The sequence below is a fragment of the Prionailurus viverrinus genome, chromosome B2 (assembly GCF_022837055.1).
Source record: "Prionailurus viverrinus isolate Anna chromosome B2, UM_Priviv_1.0, whole genome shotgun sequence".
In the NCBI taxonomy this organism is placed as follows: Eukaryota; Metazoa; Chordata; class Mammalia; order Carnivora; family Felidae; genus Prionailurus; species Prionailurus viverrinus.
In genome coordinates this window covers 50,507,719-50,528,373 of record NC_062565.1, presented here as the reverse complement: position 1 = coordinate 50,528,373, position 20,655 = coordinate 50,507,719, and the positions used below count along the sequence as shown (strand labels likewise).

General features: G+C 43.4%; 1 protein-coding gene across 5 annotated transcripts in view; it reads left to right on the top strand.

The window, feature by feature from the left end:
* CILK1 (ciliogenesis associated kinase 1) overlaps positions 1-19,667 on the top strand; it is a 59,985-nt gene extending 40,318 nt beyond the window's left edge. For all 5 annotated transcript variants that reach the window (XM_047860126.1, XM_047860129.1, XM_047860128.1 and 2 more), the window contains 9 exons: positions 2,191-2,323; positions 3,453-3,624; positions 5,612-5,779; positions 8,030-8,350; positions 10,045-10,235; positions 10,353-10,501; positions 12,434-12,562; positions 14,787-14,909; positions 16,097-19,667. In XM_047860126.1, the coding sequence (XP_047716082.1) occupies positions 2,191-2,323; positions 3,453-3,624; positions 5,612-5,779; positions 8,030-8,350; positions 10,045-10,235; positions 10,353-10,501; positions 12,434-12,562; positions 14,787-14,909; positions 16,097-16,251 (1,541 nt within the window). In that variant the 3' untranslated portion in view covers positions 16,252-19,667. The remainder of the gene's footprint in view (positions 1-2,190; positions 2,324-3,452; positions 3,625-5,611; positions 5,780-8,029; positions 8,351-10,044; positions 10,236-10,352; positions 10,502-12,433; positions 12,563-14,786; positions 14,910-16,096) is intronic.
* Positions 19,668-20,655: the final 988 nt, after the last annotated feature.

The following is a 20,655-nucleotide window of genomic DNA, read 5'->3' as shown; positions in this document are numbered from 1 at the left end:
GTAGATTTAGTCCTGCTGGAACTCCCCCCATGCTGAGGACTTCCTGCTCTGAGCCCTCAATGTCTCCCACACTACTTCAGGGTCACTGCTCTTCTCAGTTCTCAGTTGCTATCTTGTGAGACTTCCTGCCTCCTAGTCTTCCCTCTGTTGTCCCTGTCTACTTGACCAAGATAGATTTGTCTCCGTTAAGCTCTTTCGTGTTCCCTACAAACCTACTGAAGTCCTTTGTTCTGTCAATAAGACTACCTTATGAAACCATCATGCTCCTGCCACAGTGCTAGGCATTCAGAAGAAATAGATCTGTAGCCTCTACCCTTAAAGTGCTCCATCTAATTATAGAGAGATAGTCAATATACTTGAAAATGGTAGAGTCTGCTCAAGCTCAGAAGGGAGAGCCTGTCATGTCCACCAGGGCAAGAACTATGCCCACTGAAGTTGCTTCTGAATCCACAGAGCCTCACATAGTACCTGGGCTGGAGTGGGCCCTCAGTGAATATTTATTGGTAGGATGAATGAATGAAGAAGGCTAGCATAGTTTGAATGGCTTCCTGGAAGAAGGGAAACTCAAAACAGGTCTCAAAGGATGGCAAAGATTGGGATTGACACAGATAAAAAGGAACAAGGGTACAACATTGTTAATGGGAATAGACGCAGTGAACCTGAAGGAAATGAGGGATTTTATGTGATTGGAACACACTTTACACATACTGGTGATAAGTATTAGAAAAGAAGTCTATCTCTGTAGGTAGACTGAAAGGAGTTCAAGCTTCTTAAATAACTTAAAGGAGTCATGGATGCTTGTGTGTGTGTGTGTGTGTGTGTGTGTGTGTGTGTGTGTGTGTGTCAGTGACAAGGGAAAGACAGTGTTTAAATTATCAGGAAGTGTAGTAATCCAGAGAAGCTGGGGTGAGAAAGGCCTACCAGAAAGTGGCAGTGTAGGGATGGATGAGGAAAGCAAAGATTTAGGAGGAAGGAGTATAAAAGGGCAGGAGGGGTCAGATGGAGATATTTGGGTGAGAAACAGAACATATTTCCATGGCTGTTTGGGAAGGATCCAATATAACTACAAGAAACTGGGATATCTTATCGAAAGGTTTGGGAAGGAGAGATGATTTGGGAGAGGAGAAAAGTGGTTTGGAACAGGTTAGTGGGGGGAGACAGTGACATATCCTGTTGGAGACGCAGGTCCAGAGAAGGGTAGGAAAGGCACATCAGAGATGTAGATCTGAGCGTTTTTAGCATAGAGGTTGTCAAGGAATAGTGTGGCTCTTCTGTGCTGGCTGGTGATTACTCCCATAATGTGCTAGTTGGGATCCACCTTTCACAACATTGATAATGACAGCACAGGACAAATAACACCATCAGCAGCATTCACGGAGTTGTATTTCCAGTTTTTGTGTTCCAGTGAGATTTAGAGTCACATAGAATGATGTCTCTGTCAATGATGCTCTGTACAAGTGGAAGGTTTTAGGTTTTCAGAGGCATTTATTCAGAGGCATTTATCACCGATCAGTGGGTGTTGGAGTGCAACAGTTGGAGGTTCGCATGTTGAATGACCTGCACACACCCCCAAAACTCTGCTGCAACTGAGACAGGATTCCCATTTGATGAGCTGTCTTTGCCTTTCACAATGTATGCTGCAGTTACACCTTTTCTCCTTCGTTAGGCAAATAATAAGCATTTAACACTTAAACATTTGTTGCAACACACCAGAATCTCAGATATGAGTAGGTCATATTCTCAGATCTCTTGTTCCTTAATCAAAAATTGCATTTGTGGTTTTCTTGTGACATAAACTCTCAGAACTCGTAAGACTTTTGTCTTTTGAAACGGTTTTAATCTCAAATTCTTTCTGGCTGACTTGGCCAGGGTAGGCATGATTTTTTTTTTTTTTCCTTGAGTGACAATTTCTTTTTGCAAAGTTCTCTCAGCCCACAACTGAGTTTTGATCATTTAAAAGCTGTTTTCTCTCTTGGAAAAAAAAAAAAAAGAAATTATGAAGATCAGCTTTTGAACTGTTTTACATTTTGAATTCATCAGTGGGAAATGAAAGAAGTCCTGTGCATAGAGCCTTCAGTGTCATTCCAGGCTACTTTTCAAGTTACAGCTATTACAAAAAGAGAAATACAGCTGCAAAGAGCAATGTGGGAGCAAACGTGCATTTGGATTCCTTCTCCACTGTCTCCACAGGCTTCTTTCATAGGGACTTAAAGCCTGAGAACCTCCTCTGCATGGGCCCAGAACTTGTGAAAATTGCAGACTTCGGGTTGGCCCGAGAGATCCGATCAAGACCCCCATACACAGACTATGTATCCACCAGATGGTAAATACTCTTTCCTCAAAATTATTTAATTGCACTTCTTTAAAAATATACCATTATAGGGCACCTGGGTGGCTCATTTGGTTAAGCGTCAGACCTTGTTTGGCTCAGGTCATGATTTCACAGTTTGTGAGTTTAAGCCCCATGTCAGGCTTTGCAGTGACAGCTCAGAGCCTGGAGCCTGCCTCAGATTCTGTGTCTCCCTCTCTCTCTGCCCCTCCCCTGCTCATTCTCTCTCTCTCCCTCTCTCCCCCCCCCCCTCTCTCTCTCTCTCTCTCTCTCAAAAATAAAAAATAAAACATTTTTTAAAAATTTAAAAAATATATACTATTATGCTGAGGATAATTTGAATGTCACAAATATTAAATCTTCACTAACAAAAACAGTACAATTTGAAACACATATTTGTAGGTATATTGGTGTTGTACCAGGTTTAAAAGCTTGTGCTGTAAATAATTCCCCCTGATATAAATAATATTTTATATATAGCCCTCACGGAAGACTATTTCCTAGAAGAGTTGTGTAGAAGATTCTCCAAAGACCTGTCCGAAAAAAGCAGCTAATTGCTATTGCTAAAACTTTCAGACCCCAAGAATTTAAGCAGCTGGCCATGACCAAGAAGTGGCCTACAGACAACAAGTTTTATGTTATCTCTTCTCTCTTCCTCACTCTTACTGTTTCTCAAGGATGCTGTACAGAAGAGTCATGGAGAGAAATGCTCAGTGAAAATACCATGAAACAGAGAAGCCCTAGTATATGACAGCATCCACAGCAGCCACCAAGTCTTCCTGAGTCCACCTACCACACTGAGCTAGACAGAAATTAGAAACAAGGTCGGGGCGCCTGGGTGGCTCAGTCTGTTAAGTGTCCAACTTCAGTTCAGGTCATGATCGCTTGGTTCCTGAGTTGGAGCCCCACATCGGGCTCTGCACTGAGAATGCAGAGCCTGCTTGGAATTCTCGCTCTCTCATCTTTCTCCGCCCCTCCCCTGCTTGCACTGTCTCTCTCAAAATAAATAAATAAAGACTTAAAAAAGGAAATATAGAATGCTTTTCACTGAGAGTTGATTGTAGTGTGTCATCGAACTTCTGACCTGGAGAAGCAATAACCAGCAGTTCCTTTGTCCCTCCAGGTACAGGGCTCCAGAAGTGCTCCTGAGGTCTACCAACTACAGCTCCCCCATTGACATCTGGGCAGTGGGCTGCATCATGGCAGAAGTGTACACCCTCAGGCCACTCTTCCCTGGGGCCAGTGAAATTGACACCATCTTCAAAATTTGCCAACTGTTGGGGACACCAAAAAAGGTAATGCTAGGGATCAAAGGCCTCTTGGCTAAAGCCAGCAGCTTTTCCTGCTCCTTCTCCTGCACCCGGGAGAGCTCTGGCCCCGTGGATCACCTGCCGGTCTTGCAGTCTTTCCCTCCACCTCAGTGATCCTTCCCTGCCCTTGTTTGCAGAAGCAGCTGCCTCCCTCCCTTCTGCTCTTCAGTGTATGTGTTATGGTTCCCTCTGCTCTTCTCTCCGCCATCTCTTATCATCATGGCTACGACTCCTGCATCTGTTCTGAAGTCTCCTGAGTGAAATCCCTCCTTTTAACTGCATTCATGTATTTACCTGACTGTGAGATTTCCTCCCGCCTTCACCGTCACCTTGGACTCAACACATCGGACACAGATTGTGTTTTGCCTACTCCCGGCTATCTTCCTTCCCCTGTTGCCCGTTTGTGCCCGTGGTCCCACGTAATCCCAGCACCCCGGCCTTCGGTCTGAGTTTCTCTCTCTCTCTCTCTTACACTCCTCTTCCCCTCATGCAAGCAGCCGCCGCATCATGCCCAGCTCTCACCTGGGAGCCCCACTACCGCCAGCGCAGGCCAGCCGTGACTGCCCCACGGCCTGTGTTTGGGGCATCTTCGCCGCAAGCCCTGCCCCCAGTTTATCTTGCAGCTAGATTCCCCTAGCTAAACGTCAGCTCTGGTCCCGGCCTCCCTGCTAAAAATATCTGCTGAGTCCCCACCTCACAGCCTTCTTCACTCTTATGGCCTCTCTCCCATGTGGTACCTGCGCCCTCAGGGCTCTGCTCTTGTGGCGCCCCACTTCCGAGCTCTGGGCAGGTGCGCTCTGCACACGGGCGTGAATGTCTCACCTGACCTAATTTCACTCTTTTTTCCAGGCTCCTCAGTAACTTACGTCCTGTAAGTTACTGCTTACGTCCTGCTGTAGTCTCCTCTCCATTTCAGCTGTATTCCATGTTGTAATATCATTGTCTGTGTACATCTCTGTGCCCTGGACCATAGGCTTACCCAGGGCTAGGCTTTGCCTTGTGTTTATTTTCCCGGGTCCTAGCACCATTACTGGTACAAACCAGACCCTCAAAAATTTTTTGATCGTTTGAATGAATCTTCAGTGCCACGTCTTCAAGATTTCCAGAGTCTCCTGCTAGAATCTCTCCCTTTTCTGGATGCCTGTACCTCGCTTGTGACCGTGATCACTTTTTTCTCTGAATTATTGTGTTTTTAAATAAATGTTTCATTTTCTCTTTTTGGACAGTGGCATCCTTAAGGGCAGGATTTATATTGGATTATTTTTGGATACCCAACAAGGGCTAAGCATGTAGTAAGCACCCAGTAACTATCTAAGTGAATAAATCATATAATCTAGCCTTAGTGCCACTTTACCTTACAAAAAATAAAAGCAATTATACCAGAATGTGTTTTCTAAAATAGTAGAGTGTTTGAACTAGAAGGGACCTTGAAGATTATTTGTTCATCACTTTCTGTCACATCCTCCAAAATTTAGTGTCCCATGGGAATGATGCATGGTGCAGTGGAGACCTTTAGACTGAGTGAAACAGCTTTTTTTACTGTTGGACTTCTTAGCATATTTATTTTGAATCCTCAAGATGGGGATATTGTAATATGTAGGGTATCAGAAATTTATTTAATTGGAGACAAGGTGTTTTGTTTTATTACCCCCCCCTTGCAAAATTTCTCATTAGCAGTTTCTAAAACCTCTGTTTCATGGAACACAATTAGGAAAATACTAATTTGAACCATCTCGTGTTAAGGTTATAAAACAAGTTGGTGGCAAATTCAGTGTCTTTTCCACTGTTGCCCAGACTTCATGTTCTTTGTAGTCTCTCCATTAGCATCCCCCTGAGTTTCATCACACACAGTGCCGCACTGTATGAACATGATAATGATATGATTGCTTTTCCATTATGGCTACGTGTACCAGAATGTAAACTATCACAACACATCAGCTAAGCAACATTTTCTTTCTCTTCCTTGTTTCAGACCGACTGGCCTGAAGGCTACCAACTTTCAAGTGCAATGAACTTCCGCTGGCCCCAGTGCGTACCCAATAACTTAAAGACCTTGATTCCAAATGCTAGCAGCGAAGCCATTCAACTCCTGAGAGACATGCTTCAGTGGGATCCCAAGAAACGGCCAACAGCTAGTCAGGTTTTCTTCCATTTCCTTGTTTGATGCATTTCGTATTAAGTTCGTATCTGACTCTGAATAATTCTTATCAATCTCATAGGAAGTATTTTATTTGGTATTATGGGTGAAAAATAATATTGAATGTCATTAATGGTGTATAATACATAAAAACATAAAACAGTTTGAAACTCACTGTATATAGTTAATGGTTTAAGCAATATAGTGGCCTTGAAAATTGGCATAGCTCTATGCCACATACATTCATTTTCACCACATACATGGAAATGAAAACAAACAGGTATATTTACCTTTCTTTGGAGAATGTTTTCAAATATATTCTCTCTCAGTTAAGATTATGTAGCGCTTTGCTTCTAAGGCAGTACTGGTCGTTGAAAGGGAATTTGAAAATATCTTGTAAAATCCAACTTGCTCCTTTTACAGATGACACAGAACAACAGATGAGATAGAGCTGGGATGATAACCACCATGAGCGTTTTATAGCACTTTAGAGTTTGTGGATGCCTCAGTTTTTACGTGATTCTAACCCTATGAAGATTCCATGAAATAAGTGTTATTGTTTTCACTGTGTAAGTGAGAAAACTGAGTCTCAGAAAGTATAAACAGTTTGCCCTAGTCACTCATCCAGTAACTAGTACAGATAGTACAACCAACTGCAGTTCCTTCATGCAGATGGTAGGTCTTGGCCTCATACCTCCTGTTTTCTCAATCTGCCTTCCCCCAGGCCACTTTGTCTTAGATTGTACAATGCATCCAGAGGGGCGTGGTAATGCTGTGGCTTCAACCACTCCCGTGCCTCTTGCAAGGCTTAAGTTTGCTAATTGTCTCATTGGCGAGTTACATTGCTCAGAAGGACGAAGGTGACCAGTTCTAACAGAGAGGATGATTTGGCCAAACAAAAGTGACAGGGACATGTGAAGATAGGACCAATGTGACAGTAGAATTCACTGGAGAGATGACAGTTGGGGGTTAAAGAATTATAGAAAAGCACGTTTCCAAAGGCTCAGAAAAGAAAGAGGCATAATTTGGTACCATAAAACTTTGGGTGGCTGGGGTTGGAAAGCTCTCAGAAGTGCACTTCAGGGGATAAAATTCACAAATATTCTAAGGGCAGAAGAAAAGCTTTCTGATGAACCCAGTTTTTTAAAGGTTGTATCCAAGAGATCAAAAAATTCTGGAGCGCCTGGGTGGCTCATTTGTTAAGAATCTGACCCTTGATTTCAGCTGAGGTCGTGATCTCATGGTTCGTGAGATCCAGCCCCACATCAGGCTCTCTGCGCTAACAGAGCAGAGCCTTTTTGGGATTCTCTCTCCCCCACCCCCCCCTTCTCTTTCCAGGTCGCTTGTGCTCACTCTCTCTCTCTCTCTTTCTCTCAAAATAAATAACCTTAAAAGAAAAAAGAAAAGAAGAAATTCTGTAACAAGGAACCAAGAGAACAATGTGTACTTTTAAGAATAGTGTCGTTGGCACCTGGGTGGCTCAGTTGGTTGAGCTTTTTTTCAAGTTAGATGCCAGGGTTTAAGATCAGTACCAGAGTATCTGTATTATTGGCCTCTGTATCTACACTTACATATAATAATTGCAAATGTTTATAACTATGTCCCAGAGTCATCAAGAAGGGTTATGTTATGTTCAGTGATTTCCATTCAAAAACACTAGGGCATACAGGGAATGTTTCAGAAAGAATTATCAACCCCAGCACTTTAAGATTTATCCCTTGACTATCTAGAAAACTGGATTGTTCAGAAGAACAAGGTTTGTCCGTGATTCTTGAGAGGCAAGTTTTAACTATATCTGTATTACATTTTTGGCATTCCTGGGGTAATGTACCTGCTTATTTTACACTCGATTCTTCAGTCTTCCAGAATTATTGGCTCTCTCTGTTTTATATTATTTTTTTCTTTTTGTGAGCTGAGCAAATTGGCTCAGAAAGGTGAAACATTATATTTAAGGCACATAGTAAATAAGTTACCAAGCCAGTATCTGTGTTGAGCAAGAATACTTTTCAGAAGTAGCAAAGGTAATGGCAGTATAACTGGCTGCTTTATCCAAATAATTTTAAGTGTATACATTTTATATTTTAGATAAGGAAAATCATAAAGAATGTCACACATTCGAGATGCTGTTTTCTGGTTGGGTTAGGCTAAGAAACTGTAGTAAAATGGTCCCATGAAATGTAGCTCAGTGAGCCTGATGCTGTCAGTCCTCCCGGCTAGACTTTCCTCCTAAAGCAGCCCTATGTGTTATTCCAGGCGCTTCGATATCCTTACTTCCAGATTGGGCATCCGCTGGGCAGCACCACACAGAGCCTTCAGGATTCAGGAAAACCACAGAAGGATGTCCTGGAAAAGGCGGGCCCACCTCCTCACATTAAGCCAATCCCACCTGCCCAGCCCCCAACCAAGCCACACACACGGATTTCTTCGAGACAGCATCAGGCCAGCCAGCCCCCTCAGCATCTCATGTACCCCTACAAAACAGAGGCTTCCAGGACAGACCACCTGAACCATCTTCCAGAGGACAAGCCAAGCCCGTTGCTCTTCCCGTCCCTCCATACCAAGAATCCTCAGTCGGTGAGCGATTTGCTAGTGAGCCTTGTCTGGCCTGTTCCTCCTCTGACCCCATTTATTGTGTGGAAGGTTTTCTTTTTCAGCATAGAGTCTAATTATAATAAATGTATCTTTGTAATACCATGGGATAGTGAAAAGAGCTTTGGCCTTGGAGTTGAAGTTCTAAATTCAGGTTCTGGCTGTGCCTGTCAATAGCAGTGCGCGTGGTAGGCAACCGTGATGTCGGGGTTGAGAGCCGCACAGCACTCACACTGCCAGAGGCTCCAGTCTCCGCTCTGCTGTTTCCTAGCTCTGTGACCCTACGCAGTTTCCTTGGCCTTCCTGCTCCTCAGTTCCTTGCCTGTGAAACAAAGATAACAATTGCTGTCTACCTGATAACAATTCTTTTGGGGACTAAATGAGTTAATACTTGAAAGAATTTAAAATCGTAGCTAGCACTTTGTTAGAACTTGATAAATGTTAGTCACTGTTATTATTAATCCCTGAGGACTCAGTTTCCTCGTCTGGAAAAGGAAGATCATCATGCCTATCTTGCCCACCAGACCAGGCATGAGGATCAAAGGTCCTGCTGCTTGTGAAGATGTTTTGAAAAACCACAAAGTGCTATAATAAAATTTGTATACTATTATTCCTATTAATGCCATCAAGTAATGCTGTTAATGCTGGGCTGTTAATTGAGCCCAGATCTTTCTTCTCCTCTTGGGCTGGTGCTCAAAAGAAAACAGTTTGGGTTAGATTCAATAATAACCCAGGGCATCAGGTGACTGGTTAGCTTTATAATGCTATCTGCCAGTCTGATTTTTTCTTTCTTTCTTTCTTTCTTTCTTTCTTTCTTTCTTTCATTTTTTTTTTTAATGTGTATTTATTTTTGAGAATGAGAGACAGAGCATGAGCAGGGGAGGGGCAGAGAGAGAGGGAGACACAGAATCCGAAGCAGACTCCAGGCTCCGAGCTGACAGAGCCTGACTCGGGGCTCAAACTCACAAACTGTGAGATCATGACCTGGGCCGAAGTCAGACGCTTAACCAACTGGGCTCCCCAGGCACCCCTGCGAGTCTAATTTTCTAACCCTTTATGCAAAAGTAGTATTTTTTTCTGTTAACTAGTGTTCATTCACTGAGTGCTGGCTCCCAACCAACGCTGTGAGATACTGTGTGAGACTGTTCGCTTTACCCCAGCCCACAACTTTGGAAGCAGCATGTATTTAGAAATTTCTTGTTGTAGCTAATTCTGTGATTAAATAGTATCCAGGTCTACTAAAAGGCAAAGAAGGCCTATTTGCAGTGTTTTCTGTTAAAGAGCAGGATGACTGACGTCTGAGCTGAGCTGTAATTCTTCTGCATCTCTAGGACAGACTAAAGCATGTTAATGCTTTCAGGGATGAGGCCCAGATGACAACCCAGCCATCTTCCCCGTGTGTGAGGAGTACCTTATATTCTTTTCTAAAATCCTTATCTTGTACAACAGTTGTCCCCATAGGATGCAAACTGATGTGACCTGTGCAGGATATGTGAGAGACAGAGGTCTGGGAACATGCTTTCTGTGGTTACCTTTTCAGATAAGCAGTGCATGTTGGGAATGATATGCCCCCCGGATCCTCCTTTTCATAAGCGAAGAAGTTTGGAATAGGCATTCCTTATGGGTGAGCTCCATTAATGCCAAGTATTACTTTGTCCCCCCAATGCTTGGATACGCAGAAAATGCTGGCTGGCCTGGAACACAAAAATGGGGAGATCAAGCCAAAGAGTAGGAGAAGGTGGGGTCTTGTGTCCCGGTCCACAAAGGATTCCGATGACTGGGCTGACTTGGATGACTTGGATTTCAGTCCATCCCTCAGCAGGATGGACCTGAAAAACAAGAAGAGACAGAGCGAAGAGACCCTCTGCAGGCAAGTGTACATCTGACGTCTGTAAACAGATCAGATCTGGGACTTGTGAAATGATCTGTGCCTTTCTGATGATGCTGTCAATCTCATGCTGACCTAAGTCACCTTCCCTTGCTTCAGATTTGAGAGTGTTTTGGACCTGAAGCCCTCTGAGCCCATCGGTACAGGAAATAGCGCCCCCACCCAGACCTCTTATCAGAGGCGAGACACCCCGACCCTGAGGTCCGCGGCCAAGCAGCACTACTTGAAGCACTCCCGATACTTGCCCGGTAACGGAAATACTTGCCTTTGCTCTTGTCATTGATAAGAAACCATTTCCCTGGAGTCATATTCACAAAGATTCTGTTTTGGAAGGCAAGTGCTTAGGGGCTTCTAGAACGTCAGAACTGGTGGGAACATCATAAAAATACTTGCTGAGGCCTCACGTTTTTATGTTCTTGAGTCGCCTAAGATAAAAAAAATGTAGTGGAAACTGGGTCCAGCCCCTGGGAGCAAGGAACTGGCGAGAGCCAGGCGGCATGCCCGAGGCCCCAGCAGCAGACCAGGTTTAGGAAACATTAGCAGCCCTGTGTGCTCTCAGGACACCAGAGTAAGAGCTCAGTCACACTCTCTGGTGGTATTACAGGGGGTAAGCATAAATGCTATAGTTTGATGGGTGCCCAAGCCTCTCCAGATTCTCTAGTTTCCAAGCTTACAGCCTACCATTCATTCATAAGTTCATTCTGTCAGTAAATATGTGCTGAGCACCTGATGTGTGCTAGGCACTCAGGAAATTACGGGGACCGAAGTCTGCAGTGGTGTCACAGTCCATGCAGTAACTGCGTACAGCAGCCCTGCAGACAATACTTTCGCCCCCATGTAGGTTGTATCCTAGTGGGAGGGAGACAGACCCTAAACAAGTAGACAACCAGTAGTTCAGGTGGTGATAAGTCACATTAAGAGTGATATAAGGCAGGGAGGAGGCACAACTGTAGATAGAGGGCTCAGGAAGGGCCTCTCTGAGCAACTGGGCCCCAAAGAAGGGGGAAGAAAAAATGAGCAGAACAATCCAGGCAGAGGAAGCAGCAAGTGCAAAGGCCGGGGAGGCAAGAAAGGGCGTGGCTTGTGAGGGGAAGGGCAGAGAGGCCAGTGTGGCCAGAGCATTGTAAGGGGGTGATAGTGTGAGGCATGAGGCATCTTTGGGAGTCTTGCAAGACACTTGGAATTTATTTCATAAGCAGCAAGAAGCTGTCGAAGGGTTTTAGTTGGGGAGCATGCTGGGTTTATGTCTATCTGTGTGCTGAGTGGATGAGGACAGGCCATAGCTCTCATGCAGGTGAGGGGCATGGTGACTCGGAGCTGGGGCTGTGGGTCCCAGGGACAAGAGGTGGGAACGGCAGGCCCTGCTGATGTGTTGACTCCTCGCCCTTGGTTGGCCTCCCAGGATGACCTGGAAGAAGAGAGAGCAGGTGGCAGGGTCCAGCAGTGGTCCAGGTGTCAGGTGCAAAGACTCAAGCTACAGTGACTGCAGGCCCAAGGGAGCAGGGAGGGAATTAGAAAGTTATTTCTTTTTGGCTCTAGGAGAAGAAAGAGGATAAAAGATGAATTCAGTCTTTCAGTTCTGAAAAATAGCTGCAGTGCTTGACATAAATGGGAAAGTGGGCGGTCTAGTGGGTGGTTTGGCTTAAAGTTGAGGTGATTGATTAAGGTCAAGGCAGCCTTGGAACGAGGGAGTCAGTGAGGGTCACCGGTGCAGACCCGAGTCACCAGCACTTGATGGCGCTATGGTCCAGGTCAGGGGAGAAGATGGATCTGGGGGACTGGATGCAGAGAGGACAGCAGGGGCTGCAGAGCTGGTGGGGTGGAAGGGGGTGGAAAAAAACCTTGGGAAGGTGACAGAAAGGCAGTGGCCCTTGAAGGGGTACAGGTAGGGATGTCAGGACAGCACGAGACGGGCCAGGACAGGAGACATGAGACACACCTGTCGGGAGAAGCTTAGGAGACCTCTCTCAGGCTGCCCACCAGTGAGACAGGATGCTAAACCCAAGGATGGCATCTTTCCTCTGCCATCTATCAGAAAACAGCCTGGTCGGTTCTTGCTCCAATTGTTGAACCACAGGAAATTTGGACAAATTAGGTTCTATGAGAACTTCGTCACAAAATCTGGTGCAAGATTTAAGATGTACTTTTTTTGCATTTGAAAATCATTTCTTCCCCACTAGGAATAAATATAAGAAATGGCATACTTCCAAATCCAGGCAAGGATTTCATTCCATCTAACCCATGGTCTAGTTCTGGTTTGTCTGGAAAATCTTCAGGGACAGTATCGGTAATCAGCAAAATAAATTCAGGTGAGTAGTGATTATTACTTCCTAAATGACAAGAGGCAAATTCTCTGAATGTGGCAGGGCGGGTACAGAGAGACAAGCTGTGGAAACGAAAGTTTTCTGGTGTGGAAACCCAGGGCCCCTTTTCCAGGCCTTTAATCCTGTCTCTTTCTTGGCAGCAGGCTCTGGGGACCCAGCCAGCTGCTTCAGGGTCTGCCTTCAGGAGGGGGGGTGGGGGGTGGGGCTCGCCTGACTTCTCGAGGCCCTGCCCTGCGGGCCATCCACCTCAGCCCCATCCACCTTGCTCCAGCTCATCCCCTCCCTCTGATGACCCAGAGCCCCCCAACCCCTTCTGGTTGGAAGGTGGACAGCTCAGAAGGCCATCGTTACTTTTTTTTAAATGAGTAAGTGAATTTCATAAGCCTTCCAGGCTGGCTAACCCCGTTCCCAGCAGACCAGTCCACCATCTCATTTTCTCTCACTCAGGCAACCCTGCCACATGCTGCTTCCCTTTCCACATTGTCAGGTAAACATCTGGCATCACTTCTCCTGGCTTTATCCGTTATGTGTTCATTTATTTTGAGAAACCCAAAAAAGAACAAAATGATGCATCAACCTCCACATACTCCCCTCCAACTCAAGGAATCAAAGTTGGCAAATACACACGAAGCCCACTCTCTAGGCCTTACCCTTTCTCTCTTCCCCTCTCCTGATTTGGGTGTTAATTGTTTCTATGCATTTTTAAAAGATACATGAAATACATAGTATGTTTTTGCATGTTCAAAAATTAATGTGAACATAATTCTGGATGTATATTGTGATGTAGCAATCACACATATATGTAAGATACATCACATTATATACTGTATAACATATATAATATATATAACTATGCCACACCATAATTTTATTACTTTTACTGGATCATAATTTATTTACTCTTTTCTTCTTGATGAATGTGTAAACTGTGAACAATCTTTGCTATTAGAGCACCGAAGGAACCTTGTTAGACCCCATTGTTGTGCACCTGTGTGAAGGTTCCTCTGGGTATAAATGTAAACATGTTCAGTTAAAGGGTGTGCTCATCTTTGACTTTACAGATGTTGCCAAATTGCTCTCCAGCAGGGTCTGGGAGTTGTGCTGTATCCTTGATGCCACTTGGTACTGTCAAGATTGCAAAATGTGTGCTGATGTGATGGGCGTGAAATGGCATCTTATTGTGGCGTAAACTTGCATGCCTCGTGTACTAATGAGGTTGAGCATCTTCTCTTGTGTTTATTGGCTATACACTTTTTCCCTTTTGGGACCTGTTCAAATTCTCTTCCCACTTTTTTTTTTTTTTCCATATCTATTCACCAAAAATGCAAAATGTGCTCTAGCATAGTACAACTCCTCACACCTGCATTGCCACTCTGCCTTAACTAAGCAGTTGCTAGGAACACTGAGTTGTGAAGACACACAGCAACTCTACCACAAATTCCCTCTTTTCCTACTGGCTGTAACTCCCATTTGTATAATGGCCCATAATAACATTTGTCATTGTTCTGTGTGTACCTTAAGTCTTAGTGATAAGGCTTCTAGATATCCATTCATCCATCTGATGTGTATTGATTACTGGCTATCTATAAAGCATCCTGTTGAGCTCCTAGAATAAATAAGATGAGTAGCATACAGTTCCAGCCCTTAAAGCAGTCTCAATAGAAAAGCACCATAAGAAGTGAATATATTTAATATAATGTAATAATCATTAACTTTTCTGATTACAGACAATAACGTTTAGTGTAGAATTACTTGTAATTGCTAAATAATTAAGACAATCTGTGTGCCGATCAGTTAGAGGCTGGCTAAATTAATTATCGCTTAGCTGTATTCTAGAATTTGTATATACTGAGGAAGGATAACTGTTCTGTGTTATGGAATGAAAAAAACACAGATTTCAGAACAGGCTAAACCTATTATCCCAAAAAAGAAAGAAAACTGCGCATTTCCTTTTTTTAACCGACCAGCCAACCAACTGGACTTGGTGTGGGTGCAGGCTATAGGAGAGGCACTGTCTTTGCTGTCCCTCTCCCCAGTCTTTCCAACAGTGTGCTGTGGAGGAGTGCTCTGCTCGGAATTCACTGTTCTTATCATACTTCCCCTATAAAAGTAAGGTCCCAGTTCTGTATTGTTCCACACCTGTTTAACTCTGTTGATGTTACATGCACGTGTCTTTGTGTAGTAATGAGCTTTTGCTTTTGTGTATCAGTTGGTTCCGGCTCTACAAGTTCTAGTGGACTGACTGGAAACTATATCCCCTCCTTTCTAAAAAAAGAAGTTGGTTCTGCTATGCAGAGGGTACACTTGGCACCTATTCCAGACCCTTCCCCTGGTAAGTTCTATTTCAGATCATTCATGAATGAATGCAGCAGGTGGTTATGGAGTAGCTGCTTTGTGCCAGGCCCGGTGTCTGCTGCCATGGTGCCAGGATCCACCAGTGAAGGAGACAGACAGGATGCCCTGTCCCATGAACTTGCACTCTACAGACAACCGAATCAGATGCTCACCAATGCTAGGGAGAAAAATAAAGTTAGGCAGAGTATAGGGAATGTGGAGGTTGGAGTATGCTTTTTTTTTTTTTTTTTTTTTTTTTTTTTTTTTTTTTTGAGAGAGAACATGAGCCGGGGAGAGGGGCAGAGGCGGGGAGAGAGACAGAGACAGAGAAGGAGAGAGAGAGAATCTTAAGCAGACTCCATACTCAGGGGCTCAATCCCACAACCCTGGGATCAGGACCCGAGGCAAAATCAAGAGTCAGACTCTCAACCAGCTGAGCCACCCTGGCACCTGTGGAGTCTGTACTTTTTAAAGAGTGTAGCCCAAAGAAGACCTCACCGCAAAGGAGATGTTGAGTGAAGGTGTGAAAGAGGTGAGTGAGCCACCCAGTCAGTGAGGGTGAGACTGTCCCCAGCACGGGGTTCCTAGTGCACGGGCCTGGAGGCAGGAGAGCCCAGGCCTGTTCAAGCAAGAGCAAGGAGGCAGAGGACAGGGATGACGTGAATGATGGAGGGGAGTGGGCAAGAGAGAGGGGTGACAGGAGACCGGGTGGTATGAAGCCCTGCAGGCTACTGTAAGCGTTCTGTCATTCACCGTGAATGACATGGGAGAGCCACTGGAGGGTCTCTAGCAGAGGCATGGGGTGATCGGACTTCCATCTTCCAGCCTCACTGCAGTGCTGGCTGTCACTAGACTGAAAGTGGGAAATAAGGTTGGAAGCAGGGAAGCAAACCGGCTGCTGCCGTGATCCAGGCAAGGAATGATGGGCCAGAGTGCTAGGAGCTGAGCTGGTCTGGCTCGGAGTACATATGGAAGGTAGAGCCAGGAGCATTTGCTGACCAGTGACAAGTGGGATGTGAAAAAAAGGGAGGGGTCAGGATTGACACCAGTATTTTTGGCCTGACAACTATAGAGTGTTGTCGTCCTTGACTGATATTTCCGATATTTTGTCGCCAAGATGCACTTACTTGCTTTGTTTGCATGAGTCCCCACATGAGTCAGACCTGCCTTCCTCTCTAATTGCAGGCTATTCTTCCCTGAAAGCCGTGAGACCTCATCCTGGGCGACCTTTTTTCCACACCCAGCCTAGAAGCACTCCCGGGTTGATGCCCCGGCCTCCGGCTGCCCAGCCAGTGCATGGCCGGACGGACTGGGCTTCTAAGTACGCATCTCGGCGATGACTGTGCTGAAGCTTCTGGGGGTGCAGGAAAGCAGGACACGGTCCCTCCACCAACTGGTGTTCTGCTGGCAAGAAGCTTGCGGATGATGTAAAAGCAAACCAACACTTTATAGTTGTTCTTCTGAACGAAGACATTTCAATATTCTTTAAAAAAATTTTTTTTAAATATTGATTTGAACGCAGTACCCTTTTTTTGTACAAAATTATTTTATTCTAAAACTGGGTCCCATTATTTTCTTAAACAGCGGCATTTTGTATATATGGATTATGTTTTAGCATTTTATACAGTCAACTTTGTAATGAACTTTTTAAAAATTAATTGACTTTCCTTTGGGGTTCCAGATAATATTTTATACAGATTTTTAAAAATTTAATAATATTGATGCAGTATTGCAACAGGGGTGCAATTTAAGGCTACATGATAGAGGGTTATTTACTCAATGCGTGCAGATATTTGTGAAGTGGTTAAATTTTAAATGTGGCACATTGGCACTTCAGGCTCTCTTGGACCAGTGTCAGCCCTAGAGAAATGATCTTCTGCTTTTCTCAATATCATGTTATTCGTTTGACTTTTTTGATACCACTGTGCTGTTCTGAAAGTACCATTATGCAGTTCATTTCATTTTGTTTCCCAAATGAAAGAACTCTTAAGTAAATATTTTTTGAAATGTTTACAACAACGCTTTATGGTGGTTGGAGATAAGCGAATGAAACCGAGCTTTACCACGCTAGGCCGTCATATTCTATTTTTCTTCTATTTTTGAAATCAAACTGTGTAAGTTCCTACAGAAGGGAAGCTTTTCAGGCCAACAGGTTTTTAACATAAAGGTTAACACAGTCAGTTAAACTTAGATCCCTGCCAGGATGCATGACCAAAAAGCTAAGTTTCAAAGCAGCAGAAGGGTTTTTTATTATAATAAGTGATCAGATTTTGCATTCAGCTTAGTTCTCCAGGCCTGGCTAGGAACAAACAATGAATAATCTTCTGTCCTAGCTAAACTCTCAGGGCACGTTGGGGAACAGGAACTTACCTGGGAAGTCACGGTTACCATGATGTTAGTGTCCATAGCGTGCCACATTTGAACTCTTAACCCTTGTGTAGCTTCTTCACACAGTGGGAACTCTATTTGTTGGGCAGAGGCTGTTCCATTGAGAGGAATGTTTACAGCAATTTTGAAAACGACAAAGCTAGTTTGGAGACAGAAAAAGACAAAAGGTCCACTCTTCATCCATCTCTGTAGGGCATTGTGCCTCCACCCATGGTTACCTGAAAGGCAGGAGGGAAGGTCTCCGCCGGTGAACAAGATACAAACTCAATAGCACATTGACTCACATTCTGCCAAGCTACTCTTATTTGGTTCCAGGTTCCAACGTATAGCAAATTGAGCCACATGAAGTTGTCATTTCTGTAGGTTAAAAAGATACATTGCAGTGAATATTGGCACTTTGATTTGATTCAACCCAATAAGTTGGTAAATGACTGCTTTGACGTATTAGTAACATGTTGCAGCCTGAACAAATTGCCATGGCTCCCTAAGAGCCCTAATCTAAATCACAGAGTAATTTTTGCTTTGGAGAATCTGGCTCAAAAATGTACTTGACCAAGCACTATGATCCCTAGGGGCACAAGAAAAGCACATGATAGATGTGGATTTGGTAGGTAATATTTTCTGTTAACAAACTGGCAGCAAAGCTTCAGAAAACAAATATGTATATGTAAGCACAACTTGAAGCTAAATTCACTTCTGTATTATATGCTCAACTCATTATCTAAAACAACAGAAAGTGTGTTTTCAGAGATGAGTCCTTTACTGCGATTAATATTTATTTTCCCTTTCTGTATTATGTATAAAAAGTAAGTGAATCTGTAACCTTACCCAGCTTGCTGGAAAGCTGGTTTTAAATTGTACATACCTCTTAGAGAAGCTAATGGATTGTGAATATCATATGTGTGGCCCTCTAGCTTATGTTAAGGTCATTACATTTTTTAAATTAAAAAACCTAGTTACCTGGTTGTTATACATTATAAACTTGTTTTTCTAATACTTTTGTGGGCCCAAACTCAGAAAATATCTCCGTTTTCATCCTCTTATGTTTTCCTTTATTTGTGAGTAAACAACTCCCCTTAGGAAGCTGAACATGTTTATCCACGCGAAAGTTGAGCAGCAGATGTGCGGTTTAGAAAAACAGAAGACTGAAAAAGCAATGTGAATTCTAAAGAACTAGCAAAATCCTAGGAAGTTCTCTTTTTTTCCCCCTGAAATGGATAAAGGGCACATGTGTATACAAGCTGTTTACTATAAAAGGGAATAGTGACCATTTTTTGGTAAGTGAAAATCACATGCTACCTGGTACATCTATTTTTTTCACTGTACCTATTCGTGACTATACCTCATTTCCAGTCAGAAAGCTTTTTGGGATGTTAGGAAATGGTACAAGGACAGCTCTCACTCCAAGCCCAAAGGTCCAGTGATGGTGGTATGCCAAGGGGTACATGTGTAAACTGCAAGGCAAGCTTCCTGGGCATAAAAACTACTCTTGGTATGATTGTTCATCTGACAATAAAATTCCATTAATTACTAAGCACTCACCCAGCTTATGTATGATAGGGTTTAAGTAGGAAGAAAATTGATTTTCAAACAGTTTTTTAGACACATCTCATATATAAAGCCTAAAGGACTATATACTTCTAACAAATTAACACTGTGTCATCTTCCGACGTTATCAAAAATTGAATAAAATCAAGGTAATACCTAAGTACAAGCACCAGTACCACTAGAGTTCATGGGCACCACCTTTTCTCATGAAGTAGCATTTCCCTACCATCAAGCCATTGTTTTGTGCCATTTAGGAGAGAAAAAGAGTGCAGCCTGTATGTTCCAGCTCAGTGTATGACCAAAAGCAATATGTTTATAAGAAAATGTTTGACATGCTAATTATTTTATATCATTTAAAGCATACTGTAGCAAATTGTTTAATATATGTGGTTAATTTTTAGAAAGATTTTTACAATATCCAACCAAAGTACTGTATTTTATATAACTTATTGTGAGGACCTTCTCATGGAAACCATTCAGAAGACAAACTGGAGGCAAGCATCGCATTAATCTGTATTATCAGTTTCTTATGGACACTGTGCTAATGTGAATTTGAGATGACCCAAACAGTCTTCTGATCTCAGATATCTTAGTACTGATAGCAGTTTAGTCACCTAATTTGATTACAAGGGAATCACTGAGAATATATTTATTTATAAAGCAAATATTCATAATGATGAGAAGATAGAAGGACAGAAAACCACTGAAACAAGCCCCTTCTGAAATAAAATGTTGCTTTTTGGATAGTTTGTCCTAAAGTGTTTAAAAACGTTAACTTTATGTAAGGAAAATTCTCCAAATAAAGTTACAGTTTAAGAAAAAAAAATGATTGAATGTTCTGTTTTTATTTTCGTTATTCTTCCATCAAAGGATAACATTAGGGGGCGCCTGGGTGGCTCAGTCATTTGAGCCTCCCACTCTTGATTTTGGCTCAGGTCATGATCCTAGGGTCAGGAGATTGAGCCCCAAATCGGGCTCTGCATGGAGCTTGGAGCCTGCTTGGGATTCTCTCTCTTACTCGCTCTCTACCCCTCCCCCGCTTCTAAAATTGAAAAAAAAAAAAAAAAGATAAGTGTTTCCTAATGTGGAATTTTGACATTTTAGAACTTCTCCTTAATGCTTAGCGCAGTGTTCCTGCCATGGAATTGGAAGCATACGTTTAGAGCAGCAGTGTGCAGAGTTATCCTGCAATCTGGAGACTTTCATTTTTGTATTTATTTTTTTGGAGGCTTTTTTTAAATTTAGCATTTAGCAAGTTAGGTGAGTAGGAATATATATTTTAAAAAAGGTGGAGGGGCGCCTGGGTGGCGCAGTCGGTTGAGCGTCCGACTTCAGCCAGGTCACGATCTCGCGGTCCGTGAGTTCGAGCCCCGCGTCAGGCTCTGGGCTGATGGCTCGGAGCCTGGAGCCTGTTTCCGATTCTGTGTCTCCCTCTCTCTGTGCCCCTACCCCGTTCATGCTCTGTCTCTCTCTGTCCCAAAAATAAATAAAAACGTTAAAAAAAAAAAAGGTGGAAACAATTTCTTGTTGCCGATTTTGTCATTCATCATGATTAATATTTACCTTGTATGATTTTAGCTTTTCACAGCATACTCCTATGTACAATATAAACCTTCCAAAGAAACTCATCACTTTGTGAATTACGTACCAGATTCCACTGGGAATTCATTTCCCGAACACTCTTTGAATCCTTGAAAGAATTTTTTAAGAACGTGGTTTACAAAGCATGAATTGCTGAATCCCAAAGCGTGCCCCTCCCATCAGAACACTGCTCACCAGTGGAGCTCAACTGACACTGAGCTCAGCTG